Raw genomic sequence first — 14,546 nt, 5'->3', positions numbered from 1 at the left:
AGAGTCATGGCCGGAGGGCACATGTCGTGGTAATAGAGTCATGGCCGGAGGGCACATGTCGGGGTAATAGAGTCATGGCCGGAGGGCACATGTCGGGGTAATAGAGTCATGGCCAGAGGGCACATGTCGGGGTAATAGAGTCATGGCCAGAGGGCACATGTGCAGCTTAGAGTTATTGGCAAAGAGCATAATTGCGGCTTATAGAGTCATGGCCGAAGAGCACAAGTGCGGCCGAAATGCACACTGCTTTTAAATTGCATATTTGTGGTAAGTATTAAATTGTCAGCTCCTCAGGGGCAGGTCCTTATGCCAATGGTCCAACGTATTTTTTAAAAAAAACTACAACACAATAGTTGTACCAGGCAATACAATCTCACTATATTACCACCTCCATCTTGCCATCTGATCACGCTGCGTTCCTCGTTTCTAAATACTGCTAAGCCGATGGGGCCTTTTCGTCATTCTCCGCTATCAATCAAACTGACCTGGCTGTGAACTAGGCTTTTAGCAGAAGATTTGCAATCAAAAGGCCATTGTTCTGCAGGCAGTGCCATCTTTGTCCGAGAAAATGATGAATGAAATGTTTTATTGAAGGGGAGAAGTGTTGAATCTTATCAGCCTGTAACCAAACACTCGAAGAAAGTCTCTCATTTAAAAAAGTTGTGCCAGGCTGGCCCTTTTCCTTTATAAGTCCTCCTCTCAGAAACTTTAAGCCGCCACCTCGGCAAGAGATCTTCTCAAGCAGCGCAGATAAAACCAAGTCTGAAAATGAGCCGTCTAGATCATATTGCAGCAGTGAGAGATCTCCAAATGCTTTCATGAACTGGAAATTCAGGTTTGGAACTGGTCTATGGACTGCCAGAGAAAACTCAAACTTTGGGGCTGTACACGTCATGTATTGTGCAGAACAATGCCGAGGACTGCAGGATATGGTGGCTGTATGAACCGGATAATGGTACACAGGAAACATGCAGCAAATTTATTGCAATTTCATTTATTGCAGTGAAACACATTATTGGTGCTGCTTAGATCGCCATATTATAAATAATTCTTTAAGGTTTCATTGAAACATATTTTTTGCGTTCTTGTTGTCCATATTTTGATTTTAAGAAATACATAGAACTGGAAATGTTCCCTTCAGTGGCCATTTACATCTCAGGATGTAAAAGCAGCAGCCTTGAGGATGAAGGGCCATGTCATACTAGTGGCCCTATTGGTACAGGCTAAACCAGTGATTTATGGAGCCCTAGGGTTCCTCCAGAGGTTGCTTGGGGGTTCCTTGAGCAATTTGGACCGCTCAAGTCAATTACCACCGACACCAATTATCTTTTTGGCACAGCAGGAAATGCTGTGGTTCTACAATGCAATGCAAATATCGAATGCATTGTTCTTCATTGTGCTTAGCAGCCATTCTCAACCAAGTTTCCTCTAATGGTTAGTAGGGGTTCCTCAACGCCCCATTTGATGATATCCTTAAAATTCTGGGGCCAACACCATTTGGTAGGTCCACCTGCATTGACTTTGATATTTTTAAGCGTTAATAAAGGTAGTATTCCAGTCACCAATGTGGAGCGGTCATTCTTTCCACTGGCCATTAGTTTATGAGGCCTTTTCCCATTGACAATAGGTTGGTATTAGAAGGGGTTCCCCAAGGCCCAAAAGTTATTTCAAGGGTTCCCCAATGTTAAAAAGGCCTGGGCAAAGATTTATTGAATGGCACTTTCTGTGTGACATGAGCATAATTGCCGATTTAGTTCTAGGTCATAGTGGGGAATCTCTGGAATGCAACCACCAGGTCGAGAGGCGAGGAATGTGTTAGGAAGTCCGTAGATTTTCACAACTCTGAAGGTGACACCTAAATGGTTTGAGCTTCAAGGAAGCAATGATGGAGAAGAAGCAATATGAGTTTTTGGAATTCTGGAATGAGGTGCAGAATCCATGGCTGGAATCACCAGGAAGCCTTAAACAGGAGATAGATAAAAGCCAGTACGGCCAATGGTTCCCAACAAACGAGTGTTTTTGAGGAATGATATCACTGTCTGATTCCGTATATAGGAAAACAATATGCTCGACAACAAAGCTTGTCGGACTGACTACAGATGGGACCGTGTGAACACTGTGCAGCTCTAACGGCCGCACATGTATAGTTCTTTCTCTAGCAGCATCTGTTCAAATGCCTGAAGATGATCGACATGCTCAAATGATTCCACCATGATGCGCCCAAATGATTCCGCCATGATGAGCCCAAATGATTCAGCCATGATGCATCAATCACTGGTGGCACCTAAAATCATTATGGATCTTCGTCTGTATGGCGTCATTGTCCAGTTTTTGAACAAACAATGAGTTTTGAACGGTTTTAATTGAACTACATTTATCTCCACGACCTTCACACTTGCACTCCCCCTTAAAAGGACCTTGACACTGAACAACCCTCAGCGTGCCATTGTTAAGTCTTAGCACAAGTGTCCTCACAGAATTGTATTGAGGAGAAGGGGAGGATCCGTCCAGGTCTATTAGATTACAAAGAGAACTGAGAAGTGTTGGTTTTCATTTAACGTACTTATCCAGAGTTGTCATGCAGGTTGGACTACAAACATGTCATCTCCATTCCTTGGGGGAAGAGGGGGTGGAGGGGTAGAGAACAAGTGTTCTACCCAGAATTTGTTTTAAGCCAGGTGGATACCTGGCCCCGGTATTGTGACCTAACTCTTCAGTACCCACCCAAAAACAGCCTGGTGGTCACTGAAAAATGCCGGGTGGTGCGCCCAGCTAAAACAAGCTGGGGAGATCACTGGAGAAGAAAGGATAAAATAGGCAACATTGCTTGTGCTTTCTGTGCAAAGTACAGGAACTGACCAAGATGCTAATTTTCTTGCAGACAACAGTTTTTTCTTCTGTGATTGCAGAAAATAAAGTAACTGAATGCAGCCGCCTTATCTAAGGAGTCATACGGTGCGATATGACATTTTTGGTTCAGATATCTTTTACCCCCCCCATCTTAGAGCTTACACCTAGTAAGTACCAGTGCTGTGATCTCAGGGCTATAGGACGCTTATCCATGCAAAATACATAAAAAACTGAGGACGATTTGTTGAGTTCAAATGATTTGAATTTAGTAAAGTGGATTATAGGACTCATCCGCTTACCCTTCTTCAAATGATGCTGAACCACAAGCCCCAGCATGCTGTGCTTTAGGGCCACAGGAAACCCAATGCCTTGATGAAAAGGGTTGTGAGTGAATATATTCCCCCACCTATATTCTCTGTAATCACTTCTCAACTTCTCTCCGATGAATGAGATAGGAGTCTTGTTACAGGGAGTGCCTAGAAATCGCCTGTGGTTATCACCTCTCCTGGGACGACACCATTGGGGTTGCTAGATAACATTTCACAAAATTAGGATGTTTGCAACTTCTCACGTTGCAAAGTTCCCAAGTTGCAACTTTTTCACCCAGTCCTCATTAGTGTTGGCATCGTTTCTAGCCCTTATGGTCAAACAAAGACAACAAGTCCAATTTTTAGAGGCCGGAAAGCAACCCTAGTCCTCAATGACACCAAGTCTCCAGCCATACAGGCCTGACTTTATCATTGGCCCTTTTTGGGCAATGCCAACACATGCAGATATGTACGTATGCTGTGCCCAGACAAGGCTGTATTTTTCCGACACCTCCTGCAGTTGTGTGGTGGACTAAATTGTGTGAATGGAGATCTCTGTAAGCCTGGGACACACGTGTACGGGTGCTCTTATCAGCCCCGTGGTGAAGGTCATTTCCCTGTGTGCAGCCAAAGCTGAGATTTGTCTTTGTAGCTGTAGAAATGTGTTTACGTTAGAGGAAGTTGGGTTATGATAACCGGTGATTAGTGTGGCACAATGCCGTAGAATATTTAGATTACAAGTGCATACAGTTTATATAGGAGCTTGCAGGGCTGTAGTATGGCCCGCGCTGGGTCTAAGAGGCATTAAGGTGTCAGCAGGCTTTGGGCTTCATTCGATGACATTGATGTGACGAAGCTTCTGAGGTCATTCACTCATTGACAGGTATTAAGCTTGCAGTTGGCCTGATTTAGGAGGGTTTTACAATATTGTAGGATTGTATGGGAATCCCAATCCTGTTGGAAATGAAAGGGTCCTTATAGAGTGGTAAGCTACTTTATCTCACTGTGGAGGTCCAGCCAAAAATAGGTCAAAAGTTATCAACACCACTGAGAAGATTGTGAATACCAGACACCTATGAGTTTATTGGACATCCCATTCCAAAACCATTATTATCATTACACAGTATTTATACAGCTCCACCATATTATGCAGCGCTGTACATAGTCCATAGTCATGTCACTGGCTGTCCCTCATAGGAGCTCACAATCTAATGTCCCTACCAAAGGTATATGTCATTATTACAGTATAAGGACAATTTTAGGGGGAAGTCCCTAAACATTTGGAATGTGGGAGGAAACCAGAGTACCCAGATAAATATCAGCGCAAACATGGGGAGAACCTGCAAACTCCATGCAGATAATGTCCTGGTCTATATTTGAATCTGGGACCTAGCCTAAAGGCCCAAAAGCCTAGAGTTTACTTGAGTTCCTCCACACCATACTGGTCCCACCATGTCTTTATGGAGCTGGCTTTGTACCTCAGGCCCAGTCGTGGTGGAAAACAAAAGGGTCTACACCAAACTGTGACCACAAAGGAGAACCCAACCGTCTACAAAGTTCTTAGAGGCTGATCCATCAACAGTACCTTTTAGTGGAGACATTGGAACATTATTGGGAGAGGTCCCCATTTAGTGTATGTTGAGCACATGAGCATTCCCCAATTTATACAAGGGGTAGAAAGGTTTCCCATATGTTTTATGTCATACAATTACTATATGAGCACCAAACAGTGGTGGATTTAGAAATGGGGGGTCTTCGGTGACAGAAGGTAGGAGCTCCTCATGTTCCTGTGCCCCTACGTGGTGATGGGATTTGACAGACAATTAATGAGTTATCCGGGAAATTACCATCAGAGACAGACTGTCATTATTATCAGACGGCAGCAAATGATAATAATTACACCTCATGACCACATGCTGGTAGCTCTCATATCTGGTGGCATGGTAATATCCAAAAGATAATTACATGGTACAGATTACACCTGCTCCATCCTTGGGGATATCACCAGATACAAAATCTCTTCCAGGAAAGATTATTAAACCTTCACATCATACATATCTATTGTATGAGTATACCAACCTACTGGCCTGTTTAGAAAAATCAGAATTTTCGGACTGATGGCTTTTTATGGAGATCTCCAAATCTGCTTAGTCACCAGTTCTCCAATGAGACTTCTCAGGCCCGGTAGCACCGGAATTCTTGGACATTCTGGACCTTGAAACAGTTGATTATTTAAAAAACTTTGGGGCTACCTACTGAGTATACAGGTTTAATTTAATCCCCAAACCAGGACAGTACTCATTGTGCCATCATTGTTCCTAGACATCAAAGAGCCTCCATTGCCTTCCCTGCAGGTCTGTACGCAGTCTAAGCAGACAGAAATCCATCATGTCATTCTGCTGGCCTCTATTCAGGTAATTAGTTTTATGCATTGTGTGACCCAGATAAATCTCTATCTGTTCCAGTTCATTTAAAGTGCACCTGACATATTGAGGAAGACAATATACTGCAAAGGGTAAGGAAGACAAGACTGTTGGGCCGCTTGGCACAGCTCCCACCCCCATATAGTTCTTACCTATGGCCCAGTCTAACATGGGCCTAAACATCTAATAGTACCTTGACATTGACCTCATCACCTGGTCCTCCTTTATAAGCCAGCTTGATACACATCTAACCCCCATCCATCAGAGTCCTTCACTATGGCCTTCCTAACACAGGTCTCTCCACCTTTCACAGACCCTTTCTCTCCTCCATGTCATGCTCTAGGAGCCAACTTGACACAGACCCCACCTGTCTCCCTACATCATGCTCTATAAGCCACCTTGGCAAAGCTAGGTCTCCTTTATGAGACACCGTGGCACAGACCACCACCTCTTTCTCTCTCAACCACCCTTAATATTCAGCACCCCACCTGTCCTCTCTCACCCAGTCTCTTCTATGAACCACCTTGGCACAGACCCCCCCACATCCTATATCAACCCCACTGACACCCACCATACCACCACATGTACTTTCACACCCAGTTTTCTTCATGAACAACCTTTTCACAGACCCCCTATCTTTCTTTATTAACATCGACCCCCCTGGACAATCACTAACCCACCCGTCCTTTCTCACCCAGTCTCCTCTATGAAGCACCTTGGCACAGACCCCCCTATTCAATATCAACCCTATTACCACTCACCATCCCACCTGACCTCTTCTATGAACCACCATGGCACAGACCCACCTATCCTTCCTTATCAACCCCCTTGGCAATCACCACCCCATCTGTCGTTTCTCACCCTTTCTCCAATATGAACCACCTTTGCACTGAGCCCCCTATTCTATATCAGCCCCATTGCCACTTACCATCCCCCCGCCCTCCTCAATGAACCACCTTGGCACAGACTCCCCCTATCCTTTTCTATCAACCCCATGGACGCTCACCACCCCAACCATCCTCCTCTCTCATCATCCAGTCTCCCCTCTGAATCACATTGGGACAGACACCCCTATCCTTCCCTATCAACTCCCTTGACAATCACCAACCCACCTGTCCTCCTCTCTTGCCCAGTCTCCTCTATAAACCCCACCGCCACTCACCATCCCAAACCATCTATCTCTATTCTATATCAACCCCATTGTCACACACCACCCCACCCGACCTCTTCTATGAACAACCTTGGCACAGACCAACCCAATCATTTTTTATCAACCCCGTGGACACTCACCACCCCAACTGTCCTCCTCTCTCATCCAGTCCCCCCTATGAATTACATAGGCACAGACCCCCCTCCCCCCATCAACCCCATGGACACGCTCGACCCCACCCATCCTCCTCTCCTCTATGAGCCCCTAGGCACAGAACCCTCCATCCTTCTCTATACCCCCTTGACACAAACCCAGCCTTCTGCCCTCTACAAGACAGCTTGGCACAAACACCCAAGTAATAATGGGCAGCCAGGTGCATTGGATGAATGACATCCACATGTAGGCCCTTTCCTTGGATTCAATGCAAGAATTTTACATTTTTGACAGGAATGAACTTTAAATGGTTCCTGCCATTGTTGGATGAAACACAATATTAGTCCTTTAATGTTTTGCGTTGGCTATACTTCCTTTAGGAGTTATTTACTGAGCTCGGTGCTGAGTGACTTAAAAGCAGAACGAGCAGTTGAGACGGGTCCCAGAAAACAATTCCTCCTTTCTTACTGTGCTCCATGCGGGGAACGTGCCAGATCTATTAAAAGGTCATTTACAGTATCTCATGCTGCTGAACCAGGTCTGTTCTACCGGCTATAAAACGTTACTGGAATACAATAAAACATATTGAATATTCAGTCTAAAAACTTTAGAGCATAGACATGAATCTGAGGAATCTGTGCATTTTATATTACGGCACAAACGTTTTGGTGGGGTTATAAAATGGAAATAATGTGCAAAGGGGATTTCAAGGTTATGCCATGGCATGTTCAATCAACTACAAAACACCAAATCCTCTGCATATTAAACATAAAACCAATAAAACATGACCATAAATTGCCCATGACTTGGCCACATTCATTAGGGTAAGGTATAGCAATACAGTGCTCTAACCCAACCGCTTTTAGCAGGGAATGCCGCCCGGCACTTTTCAATAACCAGGTTGGGCCTCCAGCCCCCTAGAGCTTCTTCCCACCTAGCTGAAACAAAATTCTGGGAAAATACATCAATATAAGAAAATCTCACCTGGAAAGGACACGGGATGTGATATTCCTTGCAGCGTTCCTGAATCCATGTCGTCTCCCACACCCCTCGGTAAGCTTGCTCGTAAAAATAGCATCCGATGACCACCAAGAGGGGCACTAGGTACAAAATACTAAACACGCCAATGCGGATCATAAATTTCACCAGCTTGTCCTGGTTTTCCTTCTCCAGTGGGATTTCTATCCGCACGCGGTTCAAAGAAATGATCCCGGCTAGGAGCAGAGTCACGCCAACCACAACGTTCAGACAGAGAGGTGCCAGGACAAAGTATCTCAAAGCGTGAACGTCATACAGGCCCACAAAACAAACTCCACTGATGTTGTCCCCTTCAATTTTGTTCATGGCGAGAAGGATGATGGTGAGGGTTCCCGGGATGCCCCAGGCGCTGGCATGAAACAAGAGTGCCTTTTTCTCAATGGCTTCACTCCCCCATTTTGGAACAGCTGCCAAGAACCAAGTGATGGTGAGGATGACCCACCAAACGCTGCCAGCCATGGTGAAGAAGTAGAGAACCATGAAGAGCATGGTGCAGGCCTTGTTGTGAGATCCTTGGGTCACTGTGGAGGCCTTGTATTGGGTGGGGCTGGCAGCGTTGCAAGCCACCCGGTCCTCCAATAGGAAACCGATGAAGAAAATCAATGAGACCATCATGTAGCAGACGGCATAGAAAATGATGGGTCTTTCCGGGTATCGGAACCTGGTCACGTCAATGAGGAACGTCAAAAACGTGAACAAGGTGGCCGAGAGGCACACAATGGAAATGACTCCAATGAAGTATCGGGCGAAGGAGAGTTCTTCCCTTCGGAAGTACATGTGGGGACAGGGCGGGGAACAGTCACGCACTCCCAAAAAGGAGTAACCCAACTCGGGGTCAATTTTAAGCTCCCTGGGGCACCAGAAGCCGTAATCTCTTTGCACTGATAATGGGGTGTCTTCTGTGGGCTCCTTGGAGATGCTGAGGTCCACCATTCGAGGGTAGGGTTCATCACAATCCGGGAATCTAAAAAACACAAGAAAAAATATATTAAATCTCAATATTGAAAAAAGTTTAAAAGCAAAATTTCCAAAAAGTTATTTTTTTATTGGAAAAAAGGGGGCAATCGTCCTGCTCAGAAGGTCCAATAGCTGCTGTCCCCCTTCCAAGCTGAATGACGTCCAGCATCACTCAACCCGGACGTTTGGACACAGGCAGTCATGGCTCCACTTCCTGTAGTCCTCCAGAATACAGGAGGTGAACCCATCACATAGCACACACACGTGCACCAGGAGAGTCCCTGTTGGGATACACATGTGAATAAGGGCAATCTGAGGGGGAAAAGGGCTACAGGAGTGTCCCAGTTGGGCAAAAGTTCCCTCTAGTTCCTGGTGTCACATGGTGTCACCAGAAAGTAAGTGTTTACGTTTTAGAGAGGAGACCTCTACCTACCTAAAAATTGCCCTACATGAGAATTTGACTTGACCTCCTCCCTTGGATGGTACATTGAAAAAAGATTGTTTGTGATGTGATGGGTTCACTTCCTGTATTCTGGAGGACTACAGGAAGTGGAGCCACAAATGTGCCGGTGATGATGGACATTATTCAACCTTAAAAGGGGGACAGCAGCTATTGGACCTTCTGAGATGGACAATTACCCCCTTTCTTTCAAGGAGTATAAAAACTTTTTGGGTTTTAAACTTTTTGATGAATCATCTAAGTGAGTAGGTCAAGTCAAAGTCTCCTGGAGGAGAATTTTTAGGTAAGTATAGGTCTACCTAAAAAGTAAAAACTTACTCCCTGCCTTGGTGACTCCATGAGTATCAGGAACCAGAGGGCACTTTGCCCAACAGGGACACTCCTTAAGCCTCTTCCCCCCCCCCCCCAGATTGCCCTCATTCGCATGTGTATCCCTAGGAATTTAATTTTTTTGCATGTCTCTTTCCTCTTTGCTGGAATGATGACCCTCACATTGGTTCTATTATACAAAAAGCCATCTAGTCCATTCTCTGACCCCTCAGACCCAGCCGGGGTTATTTATGAGCGGGATGAGCTCTTTAGCATACGTTGTTATCCTTTCAGTGGGGGTCGAGGAAGCGCAGGTGCTATCCAATTTCAGACTCCAAGGTGCAAAAATATCCCAGCCTGGGAGGGCTGCTGTGTTCCCAAATTAGATTTATTCCCTGACTGGTCACATGATGCAGGATCTGGATGCTGATTGGTTAGTGAAATGTTTTTCATATAGATACAAAGTAAGAGTGTTAAGTTGGCCCCAGGTCAGATGATATTTTTATTTAGTTAGATTTGATACAAACATTGAATTTAAAAAGAGGAAATTTTCAATCAATAATGGATCAATATATTTGATAGGACAATGATCTTGAATTCTTTTTCTGGGTTTGATCGATATGTAGCAGGAAGAGGGCCTTAAAAACTTCTAGCCAATGGCGGGAGGTTGGTAGGTGCCATGGCCCCAAACAGGCAAATGGACAGATACCAAGGATCCCTTTCACTGTTGGTACAGACTGGGTGCACATGAGCATGGCATTCGCTGCCAATGTTGCACTTTAACAACCAATCAGATTGCAAGTTGATCAGAAGTAAAATATCTGCCATGTGTACCCAGCTTTAACATTGCCCCCTCCTGCATTTCCTGGTGATGTTACCAGTACCTGCAAGCTGGTTCCTGGAAAAGCCATGCCACCAATGCCTTCCAGCTATTCGTAACGAATTAGGCATTTAAAAAACGTGTATGAGATTGGGCAAGAGCTGGCCTTAAAAAACAAAATACCTCCCCCTGTTTTTTTGGAATGGAGAAGAGGAAAGAGGGAAGTGTTCTGTAATGCATGGAAACAACCTAAAGTGACAACGCTGCTGCACCACACAATGTAGCAAGGAAGTGTTGTCACCCCGCAGATAATAAAACGAATGTGCAGCCGTCACATGTAAGAAGCGGTAAGCTGCAATATGTTACATTTTTGTTCTTGGATTTAGTTACACTTTAAGCTAAATCTTCTCATTAAGTAATTGGTGTGAGATCATTTTATATAATGACTCGGGATGAGACCCAGCATGTCCGGACGCTGCTGCGGTTTTCGTTTGGTTGCTCTATTGTCAGAATGCAGAACGTGTGACAAAAAGGATTCTGTTTCTAAAAGAAGACGGTTACTGCCGCAATCTTTCACCTCTGGTATAATTTATGACACCACATTGTCTCCAGCTCAGCGGGCCAATCCCGGCCTCCAGTCATAGCTGTGGGAGGGCTCTAAAGTTCTGTTGGAAAGCTGATGGCAAGCTAAAACAGCCAGTTACAAACCCGGTCTGAGATTGGACGCCTGGGCTCTGCAGGGTTCCAGCCTCCGAGGAGTTCCCACCATTATACCATTTCAAAATGACCAAATGTTGCAGTGTTTTTAATGGCAGGTCCCCCAAGGGCCCCAATTCCAACCTTTTTGGGGGGCTGCAGATACTAAATGAAGATATAAATGATGAAAATTGCATTCATTGTCCATGAATGTGAATTGGTTTGCGTCAAGTCACCTGACCTATGCCTAGGCATAGAATAGACTCTGCAGGGGTGGAGCATTGGTGCCAGTAGATATATGGGGAAGCAGGGTGGCTCAGTGGTTAGCACTCTGGTCTTTGCAGCGCTAAGTCCTAGGTTGGAATCTCGGCCAAGACACTATCTGCATGGAGTTTGCAGGTTCTCTTCCCCCCAAAATTGACCTTAGACTGTGGCCTATGCCTATGGTAGTGACATTATATTGTGAGCCCCTTTGAGGGACAGCTAGTGACATGACTATGGACTTTGTGCAGCGCTGCATAATATGTTGGCACTATATAAATACTATAATAATAATAACAGGAAACTTTTAAGGCCCAATTGAAATCAGATAAATCCTATGCACTGGGTTTCCAATATGATCCGCCCTGTAATCAGCACTCAGTAACACACTTGGCCTGACACGCCCCCTTTTTTCCTCCTGGGTGTGGCCATTACTCAGCTCTACAAGCACAGAGCACCGCACCGTGAGGGGGAAAAAAATGCAAAATTACGTTACCGGCTACATTCCATCTCTTCGGGCCACGGCACACCAAACATATCCATGAGTTTGAAGCATTCACTATACGCCCGCTGACACAGCCTGCGGCACGGCAGGGTGACCCGCCCATACTCGGTGCAGACGGGCGCATAGAGCGCGCACAGGAAGGGCCGGAAGTCTCTGGAACATTCCAGGTTCACCATGGGATGGAAAGGCTGAAATAAAAAAATACAAAGTTATTTCAGATGTGTTCAGGTAGCAGAGCGCTAAATATTAACTGCAAATCACACCATTAGATGTTAATTCCTAACCGCGAGAACAAAAGAACCGCTAATACCCCCCCAATCCGACCCCTCACCCCGCTGAAAGCTTTCAAGTGTGAACCCGGAACGGCCCTGACCGGGGTCAATCATTTATAGGGCAATTCAGCATGAATAATATTATTTTATTCTCGCTCAGCTGTGAACATATCTCAACGAATGCAGGGGAGGAGGATGACCTACAGCGCTGTACATTAAATAGGGATTGCAAATGACAGACTAATACAGACAGTAATACAGGAGGAGAGGACCCTGCCCCGAAGAGCTTACAATCTAGTAGGTGGGCCATGGGCTTCTCCTTTATCAAATCCGCCCAACCCCGGGCCTCCGCTCTCCCTGGAGGAGATCGAGGATTTTCTGGCCCCTCCCTCCTCAGTTTGACTGTCCCTGACCCCGCCCCCTTTATTGTATTTCAGTTCTGTCAATCACAGAAGCTCAGCATCACATGGGGGCATTTATTATGCAAATAATTTTGACGGACCACCCACTCTGACATTCATTCATGAAGACATTTTGATATTTTACGTTCTGAATGTAAACTCTACCAACCATCTTCTCCTATTTGCTTCTTTTTAGTCTCCTATATTACCCTGGGGGAGGATTTTGTTATATTTGTTCAAAAAATAACTGTTGATCCTGCCAGAAATCCAGTGCTGCCTTGTGCATTCAAGTGGTGATTTCAGTAACTGCAATAGGGGTACAAAACACCTCCCTTGTAATGGAGAGGAGCAGGAAGGTGTTTGAATTCTTACCACCAGTGACAACGCTGCTTTTCTATACATGCTGTATGGTATGAGTGTTGTCACCCTAAGTAAGGGAAGTGTTGCTGGCAGGATCAGCAGGTGAAAAAAAAACTAATGCAGGCACCACCACTAAGGGCAGAGAACCCCGACCTGTCCCAGGGTCACTCATAGCCCCCTACCGGATCTTACACACGACACATCATGCTACATTAGTAGTAAAAACAAAGCACAGCACCAGCGGGGTCACACACAGTGGGGCAGCTGTCATTGTGCCTTTTCCAGCTCTGCAGGTCACAGGGTTCACATTTTTATGTCACAAATATCCCTGCATGTTCCCATTCTCACTCCTAGCTCCGCCCACAGGGTAAATTAATCGGGGGTGGGGTAATAATCCCACCATCCAGGTCACATGACTCTAGGCACAAAAGTATCTGGAATTGGTTCAAAGATATTCTATTGATTTATGTGTCATCGAATTGTAATGGCAGGATTTGACTCCGCCCTCCTGATGCCACTCCCCTGAGGAGCCTGTCCAATCAATATATATATAAATGTTTATTGTCTCCCTGATCCAATGGCATTGCCAGCTCAGCAATGGGTGGTGGGGATTCCTCCTGGACCGAGTGCTAGTCATATAATGTGAACGCTGCTCAGTCCTGGATATGCCCCCTAGTGGTGAGAGTAAGGAGCTCAAGGGACTGGCAAAGTTGGATCAAGGAGGTCGGGAACAAGGCAGAAAAGGACCAAAAATAGTTAGGCAGCCAAGCATTTGTTCTGAAGATTCTATGTGTTTACAGGGATCATGCTGATAGCAGGAGAGAGCAGAGTGATTGCATCTCCTTTCACAGTCCAATCACAGGCTGGGGGCGGGACAAGACCCCACATGCATGCAGAGGTGTGAGTCACAAAAACAGCCGAACAGAAATCCAAATCTTTGGGCAAGTAAAACAGATATACAATTCAGTCTGTGATGTTTGTACAGCTCTACATCATATGCTGGTGCTTTATAAATATTATTAATCTATCTGGCAAGCGTAGAGGATCTGGCGTGTGGAGATCTATGCAGGGTGGCGCGGCCCGAAATACTGGAAGGAACGTTACTCGCTGTGAGGCCAGTAATCCGATCTATTGATTATAGAAGTGCGGGGTATTAGGAGGGGGGATCAGTTTTCAAAATATTGAATCAGGACAGTGCCAGGGGTGGCTTGCGGCCCAGACAGAATGCACAGGTGAGGGTTTCCTATTGGAGGATTGTTTCTATACACCTCATCATTAGGGGCCTCCTACCATAGGATTATAAATGGGAAAAAAGTGACAGGTTCTCTTGGTGACCAAGCTCAGGCCTTAGGAATGGGGGAGGGGCTATATAAAAATCATGGCATTGTATAGCGTAAACACAGCACTGTTTTATTATTGTAAAATATAAAATTGTAAAATATAAATAAAGCTAAATGAAAAAGCTAAAAAAAATGCCCAAATATGGAATACGATTGTAATATAGTAATATATATATATTATATATATATAGTATATATATATAATATACTATATATATATATATATATATATATATAATATTA

General features: G+C 45.0%; 1 protein-coding gene across 2 annotated transcripts in view; it reads right to left on the bottom strand.

Annotated features, from left to right (window-relative positions):
* Positions 1-14,546, bottom strand: part of FZD3 (frizzled class receptor 3) — a 45,344-nt gene that overhangs the window by 10,424 nt on the left and 20,374 nt on the right. For both annotated transcript variants that reach the window (XM_072407223.1, XM_072407224.1), the window contains exons 3-4: positions 11,922-12,118; positions 7,869-8,886 (exon numbers count right to left, since the gene is read on the bottom strand). In XM_072407223.1, coding sequence (XP_072263324.1) covers positions 7,869-8,886; positions 11,922-12,118 — 1,215 coding nt within the window. The remainder of the gene's footprint in view (positions 1-7,868; positions 8,887-11,921; positions 12,119-14,546) is intronic.

This window comes from Pyxicephalus adspersus, chromosome 4 (genome assembly GCF_032062135.1).
Source record: "Pyxicephalus adspersus chromosome 4, UCB_Pads_2.0, whole genome shotgun sequence".
Classification (NCBI taxonomy): domain Eukaryota; kingdom Metazoa; phylum Chordata; class Amphibia; order Anura; family Pyxicephalidae; genus Pyxicephalus; species Pyxicephalus adspersus.
This window is presented reverse-complemented; position numbering and strand designations above follow the sequence as displayed.